This window comes from Abramis brama, assembly GCF_963993115.1.
Source record: "Abramis brama genome assembly, chromosome: 6".
NCBI classification, from domain to species: domain Eukaryota; kingdom Metazoa; phylum Chordata; class Actinopteri; order Cypriniformes; family Leuciscidae; genus Abramis; species Abramis brama.
The window spans coordinates 43,433,200-43,458,292 of NC_139968.1; the positions used below are offsets into that span (position 1 = coordinate 43,433,200).

Consider the following 25,093-nt stretch of genomic DNA (forward strand, 5'->3'; position numbering starts at 1 on the left):
ATATTCACTTAGTTTTCACCAAAGCTCGCTCTATTCTGCTGTAGATCATTAAACCGTAACACTGCCTCAGAAGTCAGTCTGAAATCAGTTTCGTCAGGTTCCTTCGTGGGCAAACGCTGCCTGCAGAGTCATTGCCTGATAGGGCAGCGAGGCAACAAGTCACTGCCTACGTGTTCGGATGCAACCAACGTAATTTCCTCATTATTTTAACCTGGGATGTTCCCATAACAGCCCAGCACGGTGTCCCATCAGTTGAATATCTGTTCTTACGACAGAAATGTCTCATTATTGCTGTTAACATAATTGTTGCAAATAAATATATTTTATATTAAAGTATGCGTTATATATGTGACCATCGTTCCCTTTGCTAGTGGCCTTGGAAGGGCCCTTCGTGAAGGGATCCAGTTGTTCACTTTGTTTTGGAAAACCCTTACAAATGCCCTCTTCCCGAAGGGCCCTTCAATGGCGCAAAAATGCCGTTTGGAATTTGCCCTATATGTAATCATATGCTTATGAATATTAATATTAAACAGTGTTAAAAATCCCAATTAGTCACTCTCCTGTCACTCATATTGGGAGACACGCCCACTTCCTGGAACTTTCTTCACCTGAGGATAATTACTAATCAACCTCACTAGTGTGTCTCTCTTTGTGCTGTTTGCTCCTCTGCTTGCTGCGTCTATGACTTTGTAAGTTTATTTAAACCTTTTGTATTGATATTAATTTGATAACTGATTTGTTTAATTTGGTTAAAGATTTTCTTTATGGTTATGTGAATGTACTTATTTGGTTATGTGAATACTTATTATTATAATGATTTTTATCAGTAAAGTTAACTTTGTTTGATTGTAGACACCAGCAATATGCAGCCATTGTAAAGCCACATTAAGGAAATGGGACAATGAAGAAAGAAAGCAAATGGCAATAAATCAATTGAGAAGTAACTTTCCAAGAAGTAACAATTGAGGACTCATTCCTGTGTTCTAATCGACACACCATTCTGGTAGCACTTATCCTTAACCAGCCAAACACCAAATATTGTTCAAACAGCATATACATCAAAACTGCCTAAACTTCTGAATCTTGACCAAGGACGACCTAAATGTATAGGGCTGTGAAGCCGTATGTGTTTTATGCGTTTATAAGAAACGCTGGCAGGGAAAGAGTTAACTTATCCAAATATGTATAATTAATAATAATAATATTGCACACCACTCTGCTTATTACACACACACACTCTGCTTATTACACACACAGGGAGGTGCAGCAGCACACAAACATGCCAAACAAAAATAAAAGGATGTAAAAGATTATTATTGTGTACACATAAAGATATGGTTGAATTCGGCTTGTCCCGTAGATGGTCTGTTCTTTAACCTCACACACACACACACACACAGCTTTATCACGAGCAGATCCGTTTGCGTTCTGGAGTTTAGTTTAGTTTTTCCGCAAATTTCTCCATGTAAAAGTGAATCCGCCATGGCACGAGCGCAACTGGCTTTGAAAGGGAATGGGAGATGAGACTCTGACTCTGGTTTATTTCACGTTACGCCCAAAACACACCCATTACTCATTAAGAGAATAGGGACAAAACACACTCATAACTCATTAAGAGAATAGGGACAAAACACACCCATTACTCATTAAGAGAATAGGGACGACCCTTTTAGACCATGCGCCGGGACCACCGACCATTTTTCCCGTCGTTAAACTAGCAAAAGTGGATTCAGAAACACCCTAAGTGCACTTGCGCCGTGTGCTTTAGACCATGAGCTTAGATCCTTAAAATAGGGCCCTAGGTCTGGATGATGGTGTCAAGTGGATGTGAGAGAGAGAGAAGCTGCAACAATGTCAAATATGGGGAAAATAATGTGTTTGCATGGAAACTTATTCTAGTAGAGCCCAAAAACAAAATCAAGACTTTGTAAAAAGTTACAATATTGCCTCATTGTTATTCTTCTCGTTATTTCCCGAATCAAATGTCTCGCACATTCACAGATTGCTAATTTACGCATTGCAAAATAAAGTGGATAAAGCTGATCATGTCGAGATTCATTTCATGCTACCTTTATGGTTTTTTGGAGCATAAACATTTTGTTTATATGTATAGAAAAGCTTCCTCTAAACGTCTGTACTGAGAGTTCATTTATTTTAGAGCATCAGTGACGTCTGTTCTGCTGAATCGGCATCTTCCGTTATTAAGTTCTTCTTCCTGTTGACTCACATGTGGTGAAGACTAAAGTATTTTTACAGCGCTCTTCGACGACTGCACTTAAAGAAGTGTGTGTCAAATACAAGGATTTTCATCCATAATGAAGTTCATCATCCTCTTCATCTGCGTACCTTTGGTTTACTCAGGTGAGTTTCATTTAAGTCGATTAACCGGTGAATTCAGCGAGGCCTTCAGCCACTTCCGTGTGTTGAACTCTGTGCCACTCTAGTTTTATTATTATTTTCAAATAGCTTTTATTTTTATATTTTAGTGTATATTTTCATGTTAATTTTAGGTGTAATTTTTTGTAATTTCGTTGCTTTTGTCTTTTTAAAAAAAATATTGCTATTTAGGTTTAATTTATTTTTATTTCAGTTTTAGTTTAAAGGGGATACTTAACCTCTGGAACGATGAATGTGTATTTAAATTGGGTCATTTATGTAGTAGAAATGTGAAATTATTTTTGAATTTGGAGCTTTCTAGAATGGGAAAAGCCAGAAAATGTATTTTTGGCTCATGTGGATGAAAGACAACAACTCCCAGAATGCACTTGCTTCGCTGCCCTAGGAGGCCACTCCCAAGCCACGCCTACGTGATGGGCATTCCGGCTCTTTTTCGTGAGCCGGCTCATTTGACTCACAAACGGCTCTTTAAAAAATATGTGTTAACTCGCTGAAAGTCCACCGCAGAACTGTGCAACGTGAATATTCACATTTTTAATTGTCCATAACAACCCAAAAACGTGTCTGCTTGCCTTGCACATCTAATTAATGGGCACAGTTATGACTATTTTTCTTACCTTCTTTTTTTTTTTTATGTGGATGTTATTGAGCTTGTAGAAGTTCAGCTCTTGTGTTCTTCTGAACATCTTGCGCTGCCATTGCTCGATGTCATTTCTGAGTCATATCATACCATAATCTGTCTATCTTTTAAATGCCTATTCCACGAGTGGTAGGCTACGATTGGCTGTTTTAAAATAACTAATTTTGAAACAAAATAACCCAGGAAGTCTCATCTAGGCTACGAGACGTTTAGCCCTCCTTCAATAGTACTTGCAGGTTTGCTTAGTGGCAAACTTTTTTCATTTGACTGGTTCAACCGCCACCCGCCCGAATTTAATTAAAATATTATTTTTCGTCACGTCATCCGCCCGATCGGCGGTTTATCCGCATCTCTAGTGTGTGTGTGTGTGTGTGTGAGAGAGAGAGTTAGCTCGACCAGTTTAATTGGTTGACATTGCATGTATGATTGACAGGAACAGAATGTGAGGCTGATCAGACAGTCGAAACAAATGTGTGTGCGCCTTTAGCGAACGGCACGAGGCCGGTGGTGTGATTACTGAGACGCATCAGTCTCGTATCTCTCACGGAGGAGCGGGAATTTTCTTAGCAATGGTAAAACGCACATCAACCGATCACTTGTTTAGCGTTCATGTAAACACTATGTTCAGATTCACCAATCGGAATGAATTCAGATTGAAACAAAAGGTGTGCATGTAAACAATGAATGGCGACCGCAGAAAGCAAAAGCTGAATCCCGGACATTTTGGACGATCTCGACGGCCGGACATGTCCGGGAAAAAGAGGATGTATGGGTAACCCCTACTACTCAGCTTTCTCCACAGAATAAGAACCCGTTAACTTAGCTTCCAAATGAAAGATGGCTGACACTGTTTGTACATTCAGTGGCTGCGTTCGAAACCGCATACTCAATGAGTAGGTAGGCTACTTAATTTCAATAAGTAGCCTACTTAACGACCGCTAAAAGGTACTTTATAGCCTGATCTTGTTAAGTATGAATGCGAGCCGGACATCTGCCATGTTGACGTTATCATGTGACCTACGACGCGTTATCACACGCGCAACAACTTAAAAGATTTGAATGACACGTTTAATTCATCTATCTGTAAATAACTTGATATTGATTAAACTTGCTCATTTTGTGGTCTTTTTGAAGAAACTGCTGCCCATTTATTTTGTGAATACATTTAGGGTTGATTTAAGTTCTTATATTTAACCCTACTAATGTGACCCACCGTTTTATCCTTAACGATATTATTTATTTTTATTACGAAATCCCAAAATTGTCATCTCTTGAATATGTTGTTAATTTCTTTATTTTATATCCAAACATTTTCATCCACAAGCAAAAGCGGCTAACTGCTTTGTTTTCCTATTTTTCTTGTTGAATTTAACTCTCGTTTCATCCCTCAGGCCTAGGCCTATAAATAACAAAAAATAAAATGTATTATAATGAATTATGTAAAAAAAAAAAAATTAAGATATTCAACCTTGTAGGTTCTTTTTTCCTGTGTAAAAAATCTCATTATGTATGCAAACCCATGATATATATATATATATATATATATATATATATATATATATATATATATATATATATATATATACAGTGAGGAAAATAAGTATTTGAACACCCTGCTATTTTGCAAGTTCTCCCACTTGGAAATCATGGAGGGGTCTGAAATTGTCATCGTAGGTGCATGTCCACTGTGAGAGACATAATCTAAAAAAAAAAAATCCAGAAATCACAATGTATGATTTTTTAACTATTTATTTGTATGATACAGCTGCAAATAAGTATTTGGAAGAATGTTTGTAATCAAAAGATCTCGGTCCCCATTGACTTCCATAGTAGGAAAAAAATATACTATGGTAGTCAATGGGGACCGAGATCTGTTTGATTACAAACATTCTTCCAAATATATTCCTTTGTGTTCAGCAGAACAAAGAAACTCATACAGGTTTGGAACAACTTGAGGGCGAGTAAATGATGACAGAATTTTCATTTTTGGGTGAACTATCCCTTTAACATCCTTGATGTGACATTACAAGTGCACAGCCATGTTAGATGATTCCTTCAGAGTGAACGCGGTGAATCTGACTGCAGTAGATGTGAAAAATATGAATAAAAATGAAGTTAATTCGGCCAGCGCTCATACCTGTATTTATTTCCTGTTTTCGGTCTAAGTCCACAGTAGTCGACGGAAAACAGGAAATAAATACAGGTATGAGCGCTGGCCGAATTCACTTGTAATGACACATCAAGGATGTTAAGAGGCAAAAAGCAGGTTTAAAACTTGCCCTATTTAAGTCAACAGGGTGCAAATTTTAAAAAGAGGATAACACGGTGTAGGCAACACCGATTTTTGTCGTTGTTCTCTGTATTGACAGCACTCCAAATTTACAAAAAAATGAGCTCAATGTTAAAATTGACCGGAGTTCTCCTTTAAGAGAAGGAGGCAGACACAAGGATAATACTCCACACTCTCTACAGTATCCAGAATGAAGGAGGATATGGATCATGGATAAATGCACTTTTATGATGGATAGATGCACTTTTATGATGGATAGATGCACTTTTATGATGGATAAATGCACTTTTATGATGGATAGATGCACTTTTATGATGGATAGAAGCACGTTTATCATGGATAAATGCACTTTTATGATGGATAGATGCACTTTTATGATGGATAGAAGCACGTTTTTCATGGATAAATGCACTTTTATCATGGATAGATGCACTTTTATGATGGATAGACGCAATTTTATGATGGATAGATGCACTTTTATGATGGATAGACAGTTTTATGATGTATAGATGCACTTTTATGATGGATAGAAGCACGTTTATGATGGATAAATGCACTTTTATGATGGATAGATGCACTTTTATGATGGATAGATGCACTGTTATGATAGATAGGAGCACTTTTATGATGGATAAATGCACTTTTATTATGGATAAATGCACTTTTATGATGGATAGATGCACTTTTATCATGGATAGATGCACTTTTATCATGGATAGATGCACTTTTATGATGATAGATGCACTTTTTTGATGGATAGGAGCACGTTTATGATGGATAAATGCACTTTTATCATGGATAGATGCACTTTTATGATGGATAGATGCACTTTTATGATGGATAAATGCCCTTTTATGATGGATAGATGCACTTTTTTGATGGATAGGAGCACTTTTATGATGGATAAATGCACTTTTATCATGGATAGATGCACTTTTATGATGATAGATGCACTTTTATCATGGATAGATGCACTTTTATGATGGATAGATGCACTTTTATGATGGATAGATGCACTTTTTTGATGGATAGGAGCACTTTTATGATGGATAAATGCACTTTTATCATGGATAGATGCACTTTTATGATGATAGATGCACTTTTATGATGGATAGATGCACTTTTATGATGGATAGATGCACTTTTATGATGGATAGATGCACTATTATGATGGATAAATGCACTTTTATGATGGATAGATGCACTTTTATGATGGATAGACACACTTTTATGATGGATAGAGGCACTTTGATGAAAAATATACCCATTGACTGTCATTATAAAGCTTGGAAGAGCCAGGACACTTTTTAATATAACTCTGATTGTATTCTTCTGAAAGAAGAAAGTCATATACACCTAGAATGATGTCAGGGTGAGTACATCATGGGCTAATTTTCATTTTTGGGTGAACTATCCCTAGGACCATAGACATAAAATACAAATAGGACTACCAAATTGCCTATCACAGTTTTTGGCAAGTAAATCTTGTGATGTGACACATCCTATTGACCCTGTTCACATTTCTGGGTTTCTCAGAAGTGGAAGGCATCATAGTTGGGTTAACTTCTATAGCAGTGAATGAAAGACTACATTAAATATTATTTTTTTTGTGTTCCAATTTGCTCAAATAGCAAAAGAAAAACGCCACAACAGCATTTTCACAACTTTCAAAAAGTGTAAAAAAATAGATAATGGCAGTTGGAAGAGAGAAAGTTGTCAACTTTGTCACAGCCGCGCTATTAGAAACACCCTCACAGCAGCGTTAACTGGTTTTTGTGTAATACAAATATAGTGTTATATGCGTAATTATATTTTATTATGACAGTATGTGGCAACATGTACGTTAAAAGCACATCTTCTGCACTAAATGATGATATTGCAATATTCTAGACTCTTACATGTATCTAACATGTTTCCAGCAGCTTGTTGACCGGGTTGTCCACCCAGGTTGTGATCCTCAGACATCATAGATTTCATTTTTACATGACAACCTTTTACAGCAGCCCATGTCTGATTTTCTAAAAAACAGGTGTTTTGCCCCCTGGGTAATATATATATATATATATATATATATATAACATCAGTAACTCGACAGCCCTACCATGAACGGGTTTCCTCAGCGTTTGTAATGTCTGCACAAAAGGGCAGCTGTGCGAAGATTCGCCTTTGGAGAAAACTGTTGATTTTATACACAAAAAATGTAAGTATCATTAATATTAAAAATTAATATTACCCCAGAATGAATTGCATTGCTATCCCACCCCAAAACATACAATAATAACAACGATAAATGCTGACCAATACTTAATTCTATTACTTTTTACTGAAAATGATATAATTCAATAAAACAAACAAAATGATGAAATACATGATGATTGAATACACTCTAGATGTGTATATAGTGAACATATCTACATTTTCATTTAAACAATTAAATAAAGCATTAATTAAATAATTATATTTTATTTACTGACAACAATGAGAAATATTAATAAATTAGTAAAAGAATGAATGAAAGTCACCATCACACAATAAACAAATGCATATACAAGTCAACACATGAAACAAAGCTTTATTCAAACTACAATCATGTATGTAGGCTACAGAAGCTGAACCCCACATCCTTCTGCCATCTCAACACAGCGGTTCCCATTCTGTGGCTTTATTCTGATGAATCAGCTCCAGAGGTGAGCTGTGCCGGAGGTTGTTGCGTGATATGTTGTGCTTCGCAATCTAAGGCAATAAGGGCAGGTGGAGTGATGGAGGGTCTCGTAAGGGCAGGTGGAGTGATGGAGGATCTCGTAAGGGCTGGTGGAGTGATGGAGGGTCTTGTAAGGGCTGGTGGAGTGATGGAGGGTCTCGTAAGGGCAGGTGGAGTGATGGAGGGTCTTGTAAGAGCAGGTGGAGTGATGGAGGGTCTCGTAAGGGCAGGTGGAGTGATGGAGGGTCTCGTAAGGGCTGGTGGAGTGATGCAGGGTCTTGTAAGGGCTGGTGGAGTGATGGAGGGTCTCGTAAGAGCAGGTGGAGTGAAGGGCAGGTGGAGTGATGGAGGATCTCGTAAGGGCTGGTGGAGTGATGCAGGGTCTTGTAAGGGCTGGTGGAGTGATGGAGGGTCTTGTAAGAGCAGGTGGAGTGAAGGGCAGGTGGATTTATGGAGGGTCTCGTAAGAGCTGGTGGAGTGATGGAGTATCTCGTAAGGGCTGGTGGAGTGATGGAGAGTCTCGTAAGGGCTGGTGGAGTGATGGGCAGGTGGAGTGATGGAGGGTCTCGTAAGGGCAGGTGGAGTGAAGGGCTGGTGGAGTGATGGAGGGTCTCGTAAGGGCAGGTGGAGTGATGGAGGGACTCGTAAGGGCAGGTGGAGTGATGGAGGGTCTCGTAAGGGCTGGTGGAGTGAAGGGCAGGTGGAGTGATGGAGGGTCTCGTAAGGGCAGGTGGAGTGAAGGGCTGGTGGAGTGATGGAGGGTCTCGTAAGGGAAGGTGGAGTGATGGAGGGACTCGTAAGGGCAGGTGGAGTGATGGAGGGTCTCGTAAGGGCTGGTGGAGTGAAGGGCAGGTGGAGTGATGGAGGGTCTCGTAAGGGCAGGTGGAGTGAAGGGCTGGTGGAGTGATGGAGGGTCTCGTAAGGGCAGGTGGAGTGATGGAGGGACTCGTAAGGGCAGGTGGAGTGATGGTGGGTCTCGTAAGGGCTGGTGGAGTGAAGGGCAGGTGGAGTGATGGAGGGTCTCGTAAGGGCAGGTGGAGTGAAGGGCTGGTGGAGTGATGGAGGGTCTCGTAAGGGCAGGTGGAGTGATGGAGGGACTCGTAAGGGCAGGTGGAGTGATGGAGGGTCTCGTAAGGGCTGGTGGAGTGAAGGGCAGGTGGAGTGATGGAGGGTCTCGTAAGAGCAGGTGGAGTGAAGGACTGGTAGAGTGATGGAGGGTCTCGTAAGGGCAGGTGGAGTGATGGAGGGACTCGTAAGGGCAGGTGGAGTGATGGAGGGTCTCGTAAGGGCTGGTGGAGTGAAGGGCAGGTGGAGTGATGGAGGGTCTCGTAAGAGCAGGTGGAGTGAAGGGCTGGTGGAGTGATGGAGGGTCTCGTAAGGGCAGGTGGAGTGATGGAGGGACTCGTAAGAGCAGGTGGAGTGATGGAGGGTCTCGTAAGGGCTGGTGGAGTGATGGAGGGTCTCGTAAGGGCAGGTGGAGTGATGGAGGGTCTCGTAAGAGCAGGTGGAGTGAAGGGCAGGTGGAGTGATGGAGGGTCTCGTAAGGGCTGGTGGAGTGATGGAGGATCTCGTAAGGGCTGGTGGAGTGATGGAGGGTCTCGTAAGGGCTGGTGGAGTGATGGAGGGTCTCGTAAGGGCTGGTGGAGTGAAGGGCAGGTGGAGTGATGGAGGGCCTCGTAAGGGCAGGTGGAGTGATGGAGGGACTCGTAAGAGCAGGTGGAGTAATGGAGGGTCTCGTAAGGGCTGGTGGAGTGATGGAGGGTCTCGTAAGAGCAGGTGGAGTGATGGAGGGTCTCGTAAGGGCAGGTGGAGTGAAGGGCTGGTGAAGTGATGGAGGGTCTCGTAAGGGCAGGTGGAGTGATGGAGGGTCTTGTAAGGGCAGGTGGAGTGATGGAGGGTCTCGTAAGGGCAGGTGGAGTGAAAGGCTGGTGGAGTGATGGAGGGTCTCGTAAGAGCAGGTGGAGTGATGGAGGGTCTCGTAAGGGCAGGTGGAGTGAAGGGCTGGTGGAGTGATGGAGGGTCTCGTAAGGGCAGGTGGAGTGATGGAGGGTCTCGTAAGGGCAGGAGGAGTGATGGAGGGTCTCGTAAGGGCAGGTGGAGTGATGGAGGGTCTCGTAAGGGCAGGTGGAGTGATGGAGGGACTCATAAGGGCTGGTGGAGTGATGGAGGGACTCATTAGGGCTGGTGGAGTGATGGAGGGTCTCGTAAGGGCTGGTGGAGTGATGGAGGGTCTTGTAAGGGCAGGTGGAGTGATGGAGGGTCTCGTAAGGGTAGGTGGAGTGAAGGGCAGGTGGAGTGATGGAGGGTCTCGTAAGGGCAGGTGGAGTGATGGAAGGTCTCGTAAGGGCAGGTGGAGTGATGGAGGGTCTCGTAAGGGCAGGTGGAGTGATGGAGGGTCTCGTAAAGGCAGGTGGAGTGATGGAGGGTCTCGTAAGGGCAGGTGGAGTGAAGGAGGGTCTCGTAAGGGCAGGTGGAGTGAAGGGCTGGTGGAGTGATGGAGGGTCTCGTAAGGGCAGGTGGAGTGATGGAGGGTCTTGTAAGGGCAGGTGGAGTGATGGAGGGTCTCGTAAGGGCAGGTGGAGTGAAAGGCAGGTGGAGTGATGGAGGGTCTCGTAAGGGCAGGTGGAGTGATGGAGGGTCTCGTAAGGGCTGGTGGAGTGATGGAGGGACTCGTAAGGGCAGGTGGAGTGAAGGAGGGTCTCGTAAGGGCAGGTGGAGTGATGGAGGGTCTCGTAAAGGCAGGTGGAGTGATGGAGGGTCTCGTAAAGGCAGGTGGAGTGATGGAAGGTCTCGTAAGGGCAGGTGGAGTGAAGGAGGGTCTCGTAAGGGCAGGTGGAGTGATGGAGGGTCTCGTAAGGGCAGGTGGAGTGATGGAGGGTCTCGTAAGGGCAGGAGGAGTGATGGAGGGTCTCGTAAGGGCAGGAGGAGTGATGGAGGGTCTCGTAAGGGTCTCGTAAGGGCAGGTGGAGTGAAGGAGGGTCTCGTAAGGGCAGGTGGAGTGATGGAGGGTCTCGTAAGGGCAGGAGGAGTGATGGAGGGTCTCGTAAGGGCAGGTGGAGTGATGGAGGGTCTCGTAAGGGCAGGTGGAGTGATGGAGGGACTCGTAAGGGCTGGTGGAGTGATGGAGGGTCTCGTAAGGGCTGGTGGAGTGATGGAGGGTCTCGTAAGGGCTGGTGGAGTGATGGAGGGTCTTGTAAGGGTAGGTGGAGTGAAGGGCAGGTGGAGTGATGGAGGGTCTTGTAAGGGCAGGTGGAGTGATGGAAGGTCTTGTAAGGGCAGGTGGAGTGATGGAGGGTCTCGTAAAGGCAGGTGGAGTGATGGAGGGTCTCGTAAAGGCAGGTGGAGTGATGGAGGGTCTCGTAAGGGCAGGTGGAGTGATGGAGGGTATCGTAAAGGCAGGTGGAGTGATGGAGGGTCTCATAAGGGCAGGTGGAGTGAAGGAGGGTCTCGTAAGGGCAGGTGGAGTGAAGGGCAGGTGGAGTGATGGAGGGTCTCGTAAGGGCAGGTGGAGTGATGGAGGGTCTTGTAAGGGCAGGTGGAGTGATGGAGGGTCTCGTAAGGGCAGGTGGAGTGAAAGGCAGGTGGAGTGATGGAGGGTCTCGTAAGGGCAGGTGGAGTGATGGAGGGTCTCGTAAGGGCTGGTGGAGTGATGGAGGGACTCGTAAGGGCAGGTGGAGTGAAGGAGGGTCTCGTAAGGGCAGGTGGAGTGATGGAGGGTCTCGTAAAGGCAGGTGGAGTGATGGAGGGTCTCGTAAGGGCAGGTGGAGTGATGGAGGGTCTCGTAAAGGCAGGTGGAGTGATGGAGGGTCTCGTAAGGGCAGGTGGAGTGATGGAGGGTCTCGTAAGGGCTGGTGGAGTGATGGAGGGTCTCGTAAGGGCAGGTGGAGTGATGGAGGGTCTCGTAAGGGCAGGAGGAGTGATGGAGGGTCTCGTAAGGGCAGGTGGAGTGAAGGAGGGTCTCGTAAGGGCAGGTGGAGTGATGGAGGGTCTCGTAAGGGCAGGTGGAGTGATGGAGGGTCTCGTAAGGGCAAGTGGAGTGATGGAGGGTCTCGTAAGGGCAGGAGGAGTGATGGAGGGTCTCGTAAGGGCAGGAGGAGTGATGGAGGGTCTCGTAAGGGCAGGTGGAGTGAAGGAGGGTCTCGTAAGGGCAGGTGGAGTGAAGGGCAGGTGGAGTGAACAAATAGTTGTTGTTATTCATTTCTGTAGTATACTCACTCGAAGCCTTTGATGGCAGCATTCAGCTTCATGAGCCACTCTCCACCGGATAAACACACATCTGTTCATCTGACCCTGTAACATCCAGACATGAGCTCAACACTACATTTACATGTTGATCATAAATGATCCACAATTTTTCAACAGTACTAATGGACAAATTAAATAGATTACTTATGTTTAGTTACTTTATGTAAATGTATTAAACATTCGTCTAATGAAAACAGTGTTGACAACAGTGAATTCTCCTAAACAATATAGGCTACACATACTCGCATCACTCAGATGTGTATTTCATATCTATCAGACGTAGTAATCTGCAATTCTTATTGAAGATTTTCTTGCCAGATATTAAATAGACATTTAGTAATTGTATTTAAGATGTATACGGTTTAAAATGTATGCAAATGTCCTTACTGGAGCTCCTCTGTTAGCTATACATAATAAAATATGATTTACAGCAAAATCACAAATTTACCATACTATAATAGCGTCTTTACACCTTCAACAATTCAACAGTTTACTTTACAGTAGTTCAACACATGCGATCATTTGATTTGTAATACTCACATTTGAAAACACTCTCGTCCGTCATCCTTTCCATCATGTTCGAGTATGACGTATCCTTCTTCTTCTTCTTCTTCTTCTTTATGACGTATCCTCTCGCGTTGCCTCCTGGGATAGAAAAGTATCCATCGGTTGAGCACTCAAAAATCTGGCCTGAAGCAGTAAGCCATCCGGGAACTTCTCGTCTACTCTTTTATGAATACTGATGTTTCGAACGTACTGCTTCCTTCACGTACTGTTTTCGCCTACTATAGGCTATAGTAGGAAAGTAGGCATATTCGAACGCACTTAAGTCCGAATCTTGCAATAATTAGTACGTCACCCAGGTAATTCTCGCCTACTCTTTTGGATTCGTACATACTTTTTCGCTCGCCTACTCTTTTTCCCATACTAAATAGTAGGGAAGTATGCGCTTTCGAACGCAGCCAGTGAGAGTGCGTGAGTGAGATCCCACCCTCTATGGGCGGGTTGAGAACATGCGGAACGAGCTCCTCCTACTGGCTGTAGTCTTTAGCCTCTAAATGACCATTTTTGCATCATCGGAGGATTTTTTCCAGACAAAAAATACATAAATCTCTTGTCTCAGGGGGATATGAGGGTGGAAAGCATGGAAATACTACAGGTTTTCTACTGATACAAAGCTTAATGCTAAATCCTGAAGTATCCCTTTAAGGTATGTTTATCAACATTTTGATTTAGCTTTTAGCTTTTATTTTTTGTTTATATTTTAATGTGAATTTTAGTGTATATTTTTTATTTATTTTCAGTTAATAATTTTAGTGCTTCAATTTGAACTTTTATTGTTTATTTATCATTTATTGCCAAGGCAACATTTCTAATTTAAGTTTAGTCTAACTTTTTCAACTACTATTTACATTTTATTTATTATTAATTTTATTTGATTTAATCTTTACTTCAGTTGAAAGGTTTTTAATAGTTTCAATTGTTGAACTGACAGAAAATCATGAGGTCTTTTTAATCTGATTCAGTGCTTGCCATTTCCATTGAAGGTTGAAAGGCAGTTTTTTTTTCTTCTTTTTTTTTCTCACTGAAATGTTCAAATATTTTTCAGTATTTTCCAATGATGTCGATCTGTCTCATGTCATATTTAAAAGGCAAAAAAACTATAACAAGTCTGAGAATAGTCCTATAAGAATGAATAAAGTTATGCACATTTTAATGTTAATTAACCTGTTAACTGTCACTCCTGATCATGAATGTTTTGGAGTGAAGACTTTTAAAAAAATAAATTAAAAAAACCTCAGCATTTGCAGAAATTAAAGCACTTTGAAACATAGAAGTATACAAAAGTTTTAGATATTCAGGTTTACTTTAAAGCAAATGTACTGACCTAAACATTTTTATTCTGTATATGTTTTACAAAACAAATAATATAAATACTCCATATGTTTAACTAAGTTGTGTTTCAAAATTGAAGTTGATGTCTCAAAAAATCTTAAAGTACAATTTGAAAAATTTTAAGTTTTAAAGTAGCATTACTATAGTAAAACAATTTTCTATGTCAAAACGGCTTCAAATAATTAATTTTGAGTGCTTTCTAATGATACCATAAATACTAAAATATCTGTGTAAAAGTATTGATTTTAAATTAAAAGAAAAAAAGTGAATGACTCAGCCAGTAATTTGATTTATGACACTGTATGTGGTGTTTAACTGATTGAGAGCTTCATGTCTTTGTGTTGTTTGTTCAGAGATGCACTGGTTCATCACCACATACATTGAAATAAGCGGCCAGACGATTGCAGGAATCCCAGAGTTTTTTGCTGTAACGACACTGGATGATCAACAGATCGATTATGACAGTAACATAACGAAGATGATTCCCAAACAGGACTGGATGAATGAGTCTGCATCTGAAGAACTGTGGAAGAAATACACTGAGGTCAGAGAAAAACAACAGCAGATCTACGAAATCAACATTGATGTTATAATGCAGCGATTCAATCAGTCACAGGGTGAGAGAAAATGCTTTATTCAACATTTTTAAATGTGAAAGATTATCTTGTACATTAAAAAGAGCAGATCTTATACTATCCCCTTCTTCAGGTCTTCATACGTATCAGAGGATGTATGGCTGTGAATGGGATGATGAGACTGGAGTCTCACAAGGGTTTGATCAGCACGGTTATGATGGAGAGGACTTCATCTTACTGGACCTGAAGGAGCTCAGATACATCACACCTGTACCACAGGGAATACCCACAGTGATGAAGTGGAATAATGACAGAGCACAGTTTACATTTCTGAAACAATACTATGATCATGAGTGTGTTTACTGGCTGAAGGAGTTCTTGAAGTTAAGGAAAGAGGCTGACAGGATAACAGGTGCCTGATTGTTTAGAAATTTACTTTGTTCACCAAGTAGTAGAGAGAGAGAGAGATAGCAGTAGGGATGCACTGATACGATTTATCTGCATCATCAAATCATTTTCATTGAACATGGATTGAATCCATTTTTTACGAAGAATCATGAGATGGGAGGAGATAAATATATTTCAATGCTCTTGAGCTCTCACCAAACTTTTGCATCTTTTATATCTGCCTTTTCATGCTATTGCCGATTAGCCGATATTCTGATGGTTTTATATCGCTCAATATCGGCGGCTGATACATCGATATATCTCTAATAATGAGTCATTGTTTGTCTCTGTTTTATCTCATTTGCTTCATTTAACCACATATACTTTTATTCATAAATTTATATGATCTTAAGTATTAAACTTTTTTCCTAATTTTTCTCAATCTTTTTCAGCTCCTGAAGTGTCTCTGTTACAGAAGAATCCCTCTTCTCCACTAGTGTGTCATGCCACAGGTTTCTACCCATCAGGAGTGACTATTACCTGGTTCAAAAATGGAGTGGAGCACTATGAGGATGTGGAACTTGGAGAGCTTCTGCCAAATGAGGACGAGACCTTCCAGAAGACATCTAGCCTTTATGTTACAGACGAATGGGAGAAGAACCAGTTCAGTTGTGAGGTGGAGCACCAGGGAAAAACCATCCGGAAGACTCTGACTGAGGATGAGATCAAGAGTAGTAAGTTGTTTATAATGCTGCATAGTATTTTTATGGTTATGCCTCTTTAATTCTAGCCTGGCTCCGCCCTGCTGAGTACTTCCGCTCAATTTTATTTCCCTTCAGTACTACGTCTGGGATTGTAGTGTATTCTTTGGTTTTCTCCGATAATTTTTTTACCGGTCCAATCAGCGAACAGAGGGAGTGGCTGAGAACGATGACGTTGAGGTCGTGCGCTAGTTTGAGTTGTAGGGTTACATCACGACCAAACGTTAGCGATTGGTTATGGCAGATCCAGAGTGACTCTGGGCAGATCCAATAGTTTTAAACTTCAACAGAGTACCCGCCTACAAGGAAGTTAACGCTTGTCAATTGAGAGAGGCCAGACTCTCTGTACAAATGAAATGTACGAGAGTCTGGTAGAACCAGACTACTTTAATTCATAGTTCCCTTTTGATACTCTACTCGTACTGTGTCGCTAGACGCTGTTATGGGGAAAACTCCTTTTTCTCCGAATTCTGAAGCCTTTTTAATCACCCAGTGAAACTGTACGGCCATTGGTTCGTGCAGAGTAATATAACGAACCAATGGCGAGGCAGTGGAGCTGCACGAGCCTATGGCAGAGAAGCGGGCCAGAATGGGTGTGGCATTTGGCTATATAAGCAGGCATTCTGACATAGGATCCTCAGATCAATTCTCCTTCAGCAACGATGACTATCTCTTCGCTGGATTTCGAGACTAAGCTAAAACAGCCTTCTAGTCGTTGAATAAGCTCTTGCAGTGGATAAGCTGACTTGGCAACTGCTATTTTCCTCTGAAAGAGCACTTTTCACTGGCGTTTGTTGTAAAATGTCAAACATCTGAACGCCACAGGCCGGCTCCACCCTGCAAGCCGCGTTCATTGAAAGACTTGCGCTTTAACTACGAGGGCGCGAGTCTCGCCTCGCTGCGTTCACAAACTGCTTTCTCTAGAAATCTTCTCCTTCCTCATTCTCACTGCTCTCTTTCTCTCAAGCTGAGATAAAGAAACAATGGGTTACAAAGCTGAGTGAACAGGTCTAAGCAGGGTTCCTACACAGTTCCAGGTCTGGAAAAGTATTCCAGACTATTGCCCCTATTTAGTTTTCTATAATAGAGGGGGTGAAACACTCAGTTTCAGTCAATCTCATGTTAATCTTGAGTACCTATAGAGTAGTATTGCATCCTTCATATCTCCAAAAAGTCTTTAGTTTTATTATATTTATAAAAGAAAGATAGGCTGTACCGAGTCTTTCCGGAAAAAAACGAGTGGCTGGAGGTGTGCCTTGTGGACGGAGCGCAAGAATCACGAATATTGTTTACTTGCTGTGCTTATGCGATAGCTAACAACACAGACATTTAAAGCAGTTTTACTCACCGCCTGCGGTTCCAACGCACGACCGTGAACCTTTATCGTTGGGACTGCTCCATCCTTAAAGGGGTCATATAATGGTACATGCACTTTTACAAGTTGATTGTTCTGAAATGTGTGTTGGCAGTGCCTGTACACAACCATCATAAAATGATAAAAATCCATCCAGTGTTTTTTTTAATCTTCTTATATGTTTGACCCTCTCTGAAATCAAGCCGTTCGATTTTGTGACGTCACAAAATCTACGCCCCTCCCACGATTGTTGATTGACAGGAGCATTTCAACACAGACCCGCCCTTGCTCGTGAGTGAGCTGTCAATCATAGCCCGCGTGGACCGGCGCAGTCATTGTTGTGATAGCTGGAGCACTGTCTGTGAGCAGAATGGCGTCTAAGCGATTGTGGTGTTCTGTTCTTCGGTGCAATAACGAACACAGCATCAGTTTGATGTTCCTAAATCCGAACCGCTGAAGACGCAGTGGCTGAGTTTGTTTTCGAAGGGAATTCTCCACAACGTCAATGCTTTCATGTTTGCGCGAATCATTTCACCAGACTACTTTATAATCGAGGGTCAGTATAAAGCTGGTTTTGCTAAGAAGCTGCTCCTGAAAAAAGGATCGGTACCAACTATTCGTGTACCTGCTGCACTTCCAGAAGAACTGAAGTGAGTGTAACATTTTATTAACCTTTATATTTATATTAATCTTTGCAAATTCACGATGAATGCGGCTATTTTTACACTCAGGTACATTACGGCATGTTTTCTATGTACGACGTTCTCAATATAATTCATAATCCCACGTTTATAATGAACACCGCGTTATGGTTATTGTGTTATTGTGTTAGAAACGGTGTATGCACCGAACAGAGGGGCGGGGTGAGCAAAGCTCATTATCATTTAAAGAGACACATGCAAAAACAGAGCTGTTTTTGACCAGGTAAAATGAGTGTTTTCTTACAATACTAATGAGAATTTTTAATTAAAGTATATTACAAACTTTTAATTTAGACCCTAAAGAATCATATTAGCTTGTACAAAAATGGCATTATATGACCCCTTTAAACATTAGAAGATCTGCAAATCCGCCGTCGAACTGGGCAGCGCAGCCGATGACTTCCCTAAAGCCAAGCACAGCACTCTCTCGCTCTGGTCTACGGGTGTGTGCGCGCCGTTCCGGACGAAGTGCCCTTAGGACCCGTATAAGGAAATTCCGCCCCATCCGACGTCACACATTCCCATACTTGAAAAAAACTTTCCGAAACTTGTGACAAACCGGAAGGAGTATTTTTGGCACAGAAATACTCCATCAAACGTACAACTTAATTTTTGAAACTTTGTCCATGTTTAGCATGGGAATCCAACTCTTTATCAGTGTAAAAAAACTCAGTATGCATGAAATAGCATTTCACCCCCCCTTTAATGAACATACATTTATCATAGAAGTGTGTTTTCGTGGCAGCTGTTTAGTGATTGTCAAACAGAACTGAATTCAAGGTGCACTTTTTCATTATGCAAAAAAGCAGGTTATAAGCGTTTTGGGTTTCTTCTCATGATATTCTTCGGACCGTATTACAGAGACACTAAAAGGATCTTTGCAAAAATAAAAAAATATGCAGACTTTCGTGTGCGCATGAGAAACCAATGCACACTGAGCCACCTATTGCACCATCAGCCCATTTCATGTCATGGTTTCTCCTCCGCCACAAAGGATACATTAAATTGGACATTAGGCCTTGATTTTGGAGGTATTACCCTAAGGAAAGCCAAATTTTGAACAAATGGGCTTATATTTCTATTAATTCATGTGCATATTTGCTCTCTTTTTCTTCATAGTAAGCTGGCAGGGACGCAAAAAGAACACAGGTTATAGTATATAAAACTAGAAATTGTAATGCGTAATTGTAGATTGTAAGCATGCAAAAAATTACTGTGCGCATGTGAATAGTTTCTCGAGGGCACGAAAAAGTTTCTTGTCTGCATGCAATAGTCTGTATACTGTATATACACTACTGTGCAAAAGTCTTAGGCACTTTAGTATTTTCACCCCCCAAAAAATTGTTTTAAGCCAGTTATTTATATATTTTGCTGTAGTGTGCCATCTTACATTTCCAAACATTCATTTTGCCACTAATTGTAATAATCCAGTGAGATTTTTGTATGCACAAGGAGTGACAAGAGCCGGTATGATCTGATTCACCATCATTGATTCTGTCTGTGATTACATGAAGAAACAGAAAAAAAATTGAGACAGACTAAATCCAGAAGAACTGCGGCAATGTCTCCAAGATGCTTAAAGAAACCTTCCTGCAAAGCTACAGTACTGTGAGACGTTTTAGGCACTTGTGTAAAAATGCTGTAAAGTGAGGATGCTTTCCAAAATAATGACATAAATAGATTTTATTTATCAAGTAGCTTCTATTAACTGAATCAAATCAAAATTTGGTGTGACCACCCTTTGCGTTTCAAACAGCTGTTGTCCAGGTACACTTGCAGATAGCTTTTCAGGTAGCTTTGTAGGAAGGTTTCTTCAAGCGTCTTGGAGACGTTGCCAAAGTTCTTCTGGATTTAGTAGTTTTTTCTGTTTCTTCATGTAATCCCAGATGGACTCGATGATGGTGAGAACAGATCTCCGTGTGGAGCACCGGCTGTTGTCAGACTCCTTATGCATATAAAAATCTCATGGCAAATGGCAAAATAAAAGTTTGTTAGTGTAAACTGATATTTCCTACTGACACTACAGCAAAGGATATACATAACTGTCTTAAAACCATTTTTTGGGGGTGAAAATACAAATTTTGCTTTGGAGGTCTCCAACAACAAACGCTTTAATTTTCTCATAATATACATTGTACATCACCACATTTTTTCAAAGATTCTCAAACAAATCGTTCGATGAATTCAGTCTCTTTAAATCCCTCATTTCCGCTGCCTGCTCTGCTCTGCTCTGATTGGCCAGACGGCCCAGTCTGTTGTGATTGGTTGACCGCTTACAGCGCCTATCAGAAGCTAAACACCCATTACCATAACTGAACTTCAGCTCCGGAGGCTTCCTCAGTCCTCAGCTACGTGTAAACCTCATTTAGACTAGTCTCGCGTAGCCAGACCTTCAGACTGACGGCTGAAGGTCTGGAATTCATAGCAGCTTTCTTTGGCCAAGGCCCGCCCATAAGGCCGTTTGACCGACATGTCAAACAACCAATTACAGTTCGTTTCGTTCAGCGTCACGTTTCGGGGCGTGGAAATGTCCCCACAACAACAGACCGGCGTGCAACAAGTCAGTCAGCACAGAAAATCAAAGAAGGAGAAGAAAACAAGCAGTAAGTCATTGATCTGTTTGTGCACGCATACTTTTGAGAATCCTACGTTTAGCTGATCTTGATAAATGCGCATTGTCACTCATGTAAACACAACAGTTTTTCTTCCGCAATCACACGTCTGCGCTTTGTTTCCCGGCGGACCGAAAATAAACGCGACACTCGCGCCCCGGAAATCCGATAAAATTCAACCAATCAGATGACGACTTCGACATTCCTGAAGCGTTTCCAGTTAAGTGTACCATATGCATCAGACGTTTAGCCAACGTTCCGTGGGCGTGACGTCTGAGGCTGAGACTACATTTAGACCGCATGGAGATTTTAGAAGCATTCGTCTAAAGGTTATACTACTGTTGTATCGCTGTGGTAATTTTAACCAGACTCTTCACATCCTCATCCTTTGAAAGGGTTTACAAAGAGAATTTGCAGAGCAGAAAACAGCGTCTTCTCGACATGCACAACACGAACCTGCTACAGTGTTTGAGGGCAGGTCAAGTTGTTTGCGGGCGGACAACATAAAACATAGGTGGGCATTAGGCAAATGTGTTACCCAGTGACGTAGCCGTCACGGAAGTAAGATTCGAATTCCTGACGACTCGTTTAGGGGGTTCAGAGTCGATTATTTCTTTTGAGAAATAACAACTTTATTTATCGCGTGCTCTTTCGTTTTCATTACACATTGCATGAAAGGGAATATTCGAAAAAGCATAATAGGGGCACTTTAAATATGGTCTGAAAATCTACAGAGAGGTTTGGAAATTTGAGTCTGGAAAAGTATGGAATTTTGAAATGGAAAATGTGTAGGAACCCTGTCTAAGTGAGCTCACGTCGGTCTATATCCCGCGTGTCTCACTTTTTTTTGCAGCAGAGGGAAATCCCCAGTGCTGTGCGTGCTGCGAGAGCAAGCTCTACGCTCTATGACTTAGATGAGACTCATGGAGTATATTCCTTCTGAAAGAGCATTTTTTCACCTGCGTTTGCTGTAAAATGCCAAACATCTGATCGTGTCACTTGCCGGCTCCGGCCCCACAAGCTGTGTTCATTGAAGACGAGTGCTTTTACTACGAGAACGCGAGTCTCGCCTCGATGCATTCACAGGCTCCTCCCCTCGTTCTACATTGTTTTCCTTTCTCTCTTACATGAGACAAAGAAACAATGGAATCGCAATGCTGATTGAATGGGACTAGGGGAGCTCACGCCGGCCTATTTCCTGCGTGTCTCATCATCGCTACAGCAAGGGGATTTCCCAGCTCTATGTGCAATTTGAAAGCGACCACAGGACTGACAGCGCTCAGCTTAATGCGATGCTAGTAGCTCGTTAATATATGACGTTCTCCTCCATGACTGTCAGGTGAGGCTCATATAACTAACAAAGGCTCCCAGCACAGCCTCTTTTATGCCTCCTACCACCCGGTTCAGTTCCCGGTGCTGGAGACAGTGTGTTTGTTGCAGCCTCTTAGCCTGTTCAGTTTCACACTCCCATGCTGTTATAGCGAACACAAACATACTCAAAAGAGAGAGCTCTTTTCCTCTTCCACTTACCATGAGCCCCAGGCCCCTGCACAGCGGCCTGTCGCTTGACCTGATAGAACCCCTTGCCACGCGGGCCAAGGCCTGGGAGGCCATCCCCGGAGTGTCAGAATGGGTTTTGGGGATAATAAAATGAGGTTACTCTCTACAATTCTCTCTCAGACCACGACTCTTCAGCGGCGGGGTTCCCACCTCAGTAAGGAGCAGCGAAGCTCTCGTCCTTCACACCGAGGTGATGAATTTACTGACGAAAGGAGCCGTAGAAACGGTCCCGCCAGCACAGAGCCAGTCAGGCTTTTACAGCCGTTACTTCCTCGTCCCCAAGAAAGATGGTGGTCTCAGACCCATCTTTGACCTCAGATGCCTGAATCGCGCCTTCATGCAATCCTCGCACTTTCACGAAGTGAAATATTTGGATATTTAGTATAGTGGATATTTCCTGGGGAGCCTGGGGAGCCTCTCTCCATTCTGTGACAGACGGGAATCCACATTCTGAACTATCTTGACAACTGGCTTGTTTTGACCCAGTCGGAGGCGGAGCTAAACTCTCACAGATCCGTGCTCCTCAGCCACTTGAAGTGCCTGGGACTCAGCGCTCACTGTCCCCCAGCCAACAGATTTCATTCCTGGGAACAGTCTTTGACTCAACCCACATGTGGGCCGCAGTCACGTCAGAGCCTCTGACCATTCAGCAGCCCGTGGCCTCCTTCAAAATTGGAGCTTGTCCCACCGTCAGGTCTTTTCAGAGGATGCTGGGCCTCATGGCCTCTACATCTCCAGTACTTCAGCTAGACCCACTGTGCATGCGGCCCCTACAGTTCTGGGTGAAACCTTGAGTTCTAGCCCATGCCTGGCATCACGGACGCCTACGTATCAAGGTGAACCAGGCCTGTGTCTCAGCCCTGGCCCCTTGGAGGAATCCTCATTGGTTCCAGTCTGGCGTGGCGCTGGGAGCGGTCACCAGAAGGAAGGTGGTCTCGACAGATGCACAGACTGGTGTGTGGAGGTGAATTACAGTGAGCCGTATGAGACGGGATACCAAAAATAAATAGGCGGGCAATAGTAAAATGACACATTGACTAAAAATATTGCCGTCTACTAATTTTCATGGTCAATTACGTCGACTAATCGCAGCAGCACTAGACCACTGACGCTAAAGACCATAGTTCTGCTAGCACTGTCAAGCGTGTAGGTGAAATACATCCACTCTCTGTGAGCGCCTCATGCTTGAAAATTGGACCAAATGACTGCAAAGTCATCCTTAAACCAAAGCATGGCTATGTACCTAAGGTGCTCTCTACTCCGTTCAGAGCACAGGTCATCTCCCTCTCGGCACTTCCTCTGTCCGCGGATGAACGAGAGCTGCATTTACTCTGCCCTGTCAGGGCTTTGAGAATATAGATAGAGCGTTCCGCCTCTTTTAGACACATGGAACAGCTTTTTGTATGCTTCGGAGGCCGCACCAAGGGGCATCCGGTCATGAAGCAGAGGATATCTAGATGGATAGTGGATGGATAGCATTCGTATGCCTTTTAATTTGGACGCATCACCTCAGCATTTGCCTTTGCCCATTTTGGTGTCGTCTTCACATGTAGACTGTCAATTTCCTCACAGAATTGTTGAAATTGAGCAGACTTGAATTGAGGGCCACAGTCTGATCTGATGGTCAGACTGTGACGACTGAAAACTTTTGATATTAAAGTTTATTGACTGATCTGATCTCAGTTTGATGTTTTTATTCCTCAGACTGTGTCCACTGGTGTGGTCCTACTGAAGCTGTGATCCGATTGGTCCTCTCTGCTCTGGTGGTCGTGGCTACTGTCATTCTTGTGGTTTATGAGATCAGATCCAGAAGAGCTGAAAGAGATCAAGCACATATTCACACATCAGGTACATAATTGATGTAATTTCTCACAAACAAATTTTTCAAATATATTTGTGAGTTTTAATAATTTATGCCTTTATATGTTTATCTTTTTCAGAAAGTATTGAAATCTAAAGCAGAACTCTGAACTTCAAGTGTGTTCTTGTTCTTCTAGTGTTTGTTTGAGCTTGTGTCTTTCAGTGTCAGATTTTTATTTGAAAGTTTTTAATTTTTCAAATTCCAATTTGAAAGGCTTTTTTTGTTTATATTTCTCTACAAGACACAGATATCAATTTACTACGACTGCTGTATATTTGCTCTGTGTTTGCTTGCCTTTATCAATAAAGCTTTCTCACTCTAAGGTTCAAGAGTCTCTCCATGTTTTCTTACATTTATTATGTCAAGCGCCCCCTGGAGGAATAGTAATTTTATGTAAGCAATTAGTGTGCTGTAATCAGTGGTTAAAGTGGGATTTGGCAGGTGGGGGAACCCTCAAATTTTGTTTTGGTGCAATAGGGAAAAACGACTCGCCGTGGGACAACATATTGAGTATCGTGGTATAGCAATACTTTTTGGGACAAGATTGTCACTGTGGCACCAAGTATCACAATACTTATTTAATACTTATTTTAATGTTTTTATTTTGGTCCATCTACATTAGTGGTTCTCAACGGGGGCGTTCAGAGAACAACGGGGGGCGTTGGAAGCAAGATTTTTGAAAGGGGGGCGTTCAGGTCTTAATGGGGGGCGTTTACGAGTTTAAATATGTAACGCAAATTTTTGTTCATTACTTTTATTCATTTTAAGCATTTAGTAATTTAGCTGTAATAAACACTTTAAGTGGGCTATTTAAAAAGTGTTAGGACTATGTTTTTGTTAAATTATGTTGTAAAACATATGCGCAGAGTGTGATATATTGTGGTGTGCACGCGCCTCTATGGTGCGCGTGAAAGAATACCTCAGCAGCGCTAAAAAAAAACACACATTCGTCCGCACCCGCTCTACTCCTGACAACACGTCCACCGTCAGTGTTGTAGGTAGGCACTAGGCAGGTTTTTTGTGTTCATTTCTATTGCATTACGATTGAAAGCAGTATCAATAATGTCAAAATCATCATGTGCAGTCAAGTTGTGTATATGCTGTTTAAATGAG

The 25,093-nt window shown here is 42.4% G+C and overlaps 1 protein-coding gene across 1 annotated transcript; it reads left to right on the plus strand.

Moving 5' to 3' along the window:
• The first annotated feature begins 2,211 nt into the window (after positions 1-2,211).
• LOC311085286 (major histocompatibility complex class I-related gene protein-like) lies at positions 2,212-24,300 on the plus strand. Its single transcript, XM_084117720.1, has 6 exons — positions 2,212-2,361; positions 14,523-14,786; positions 14,878-15,156; positions 15,584-15,865; positions 23,824-23,967; positions 24,060-24,300. The coding sequence occupies exons 1-6, from the start codon at positions 2,316-2,318 to the stop codon at positions 24,074-24,076; spliced, it is 1,032 nt and encodes a 343-aa protein (XP_083973846.1). The 5' UTR covers positions 2,212-2,315; the 3' UTR covers positions 24,077-24,300.
• The last annotated feature ends 793 nt before the right edge of the window (positions 24,301-25,093 follow it).

Excerpts from the sequence above, each read along its gene's own strand:
- LOC311085286 (XM_084117720.1), top strand. The coding sequence starts at position 2,316 with ATGAAGTTCATCATCCTCTTCATCTGCGTACCTTTGGTTTACTCAG. Across the intron at positions 15,157-15,583 it reads AGAGGCTGACAGGATAACAG|CTCCTGAAGTGTCTCTGTTA; the intron begins GTGCCTGATTGT and ends AATCTTTTTCAG. Across the intron at positions 15,866-23,823 it reads TGAGGATGAGATCAAGAGTA|ACTGTGTCCACTGGTGTGGT; the intron begins GTAAGTTGTTTA and ends TTTATTCCTCAG.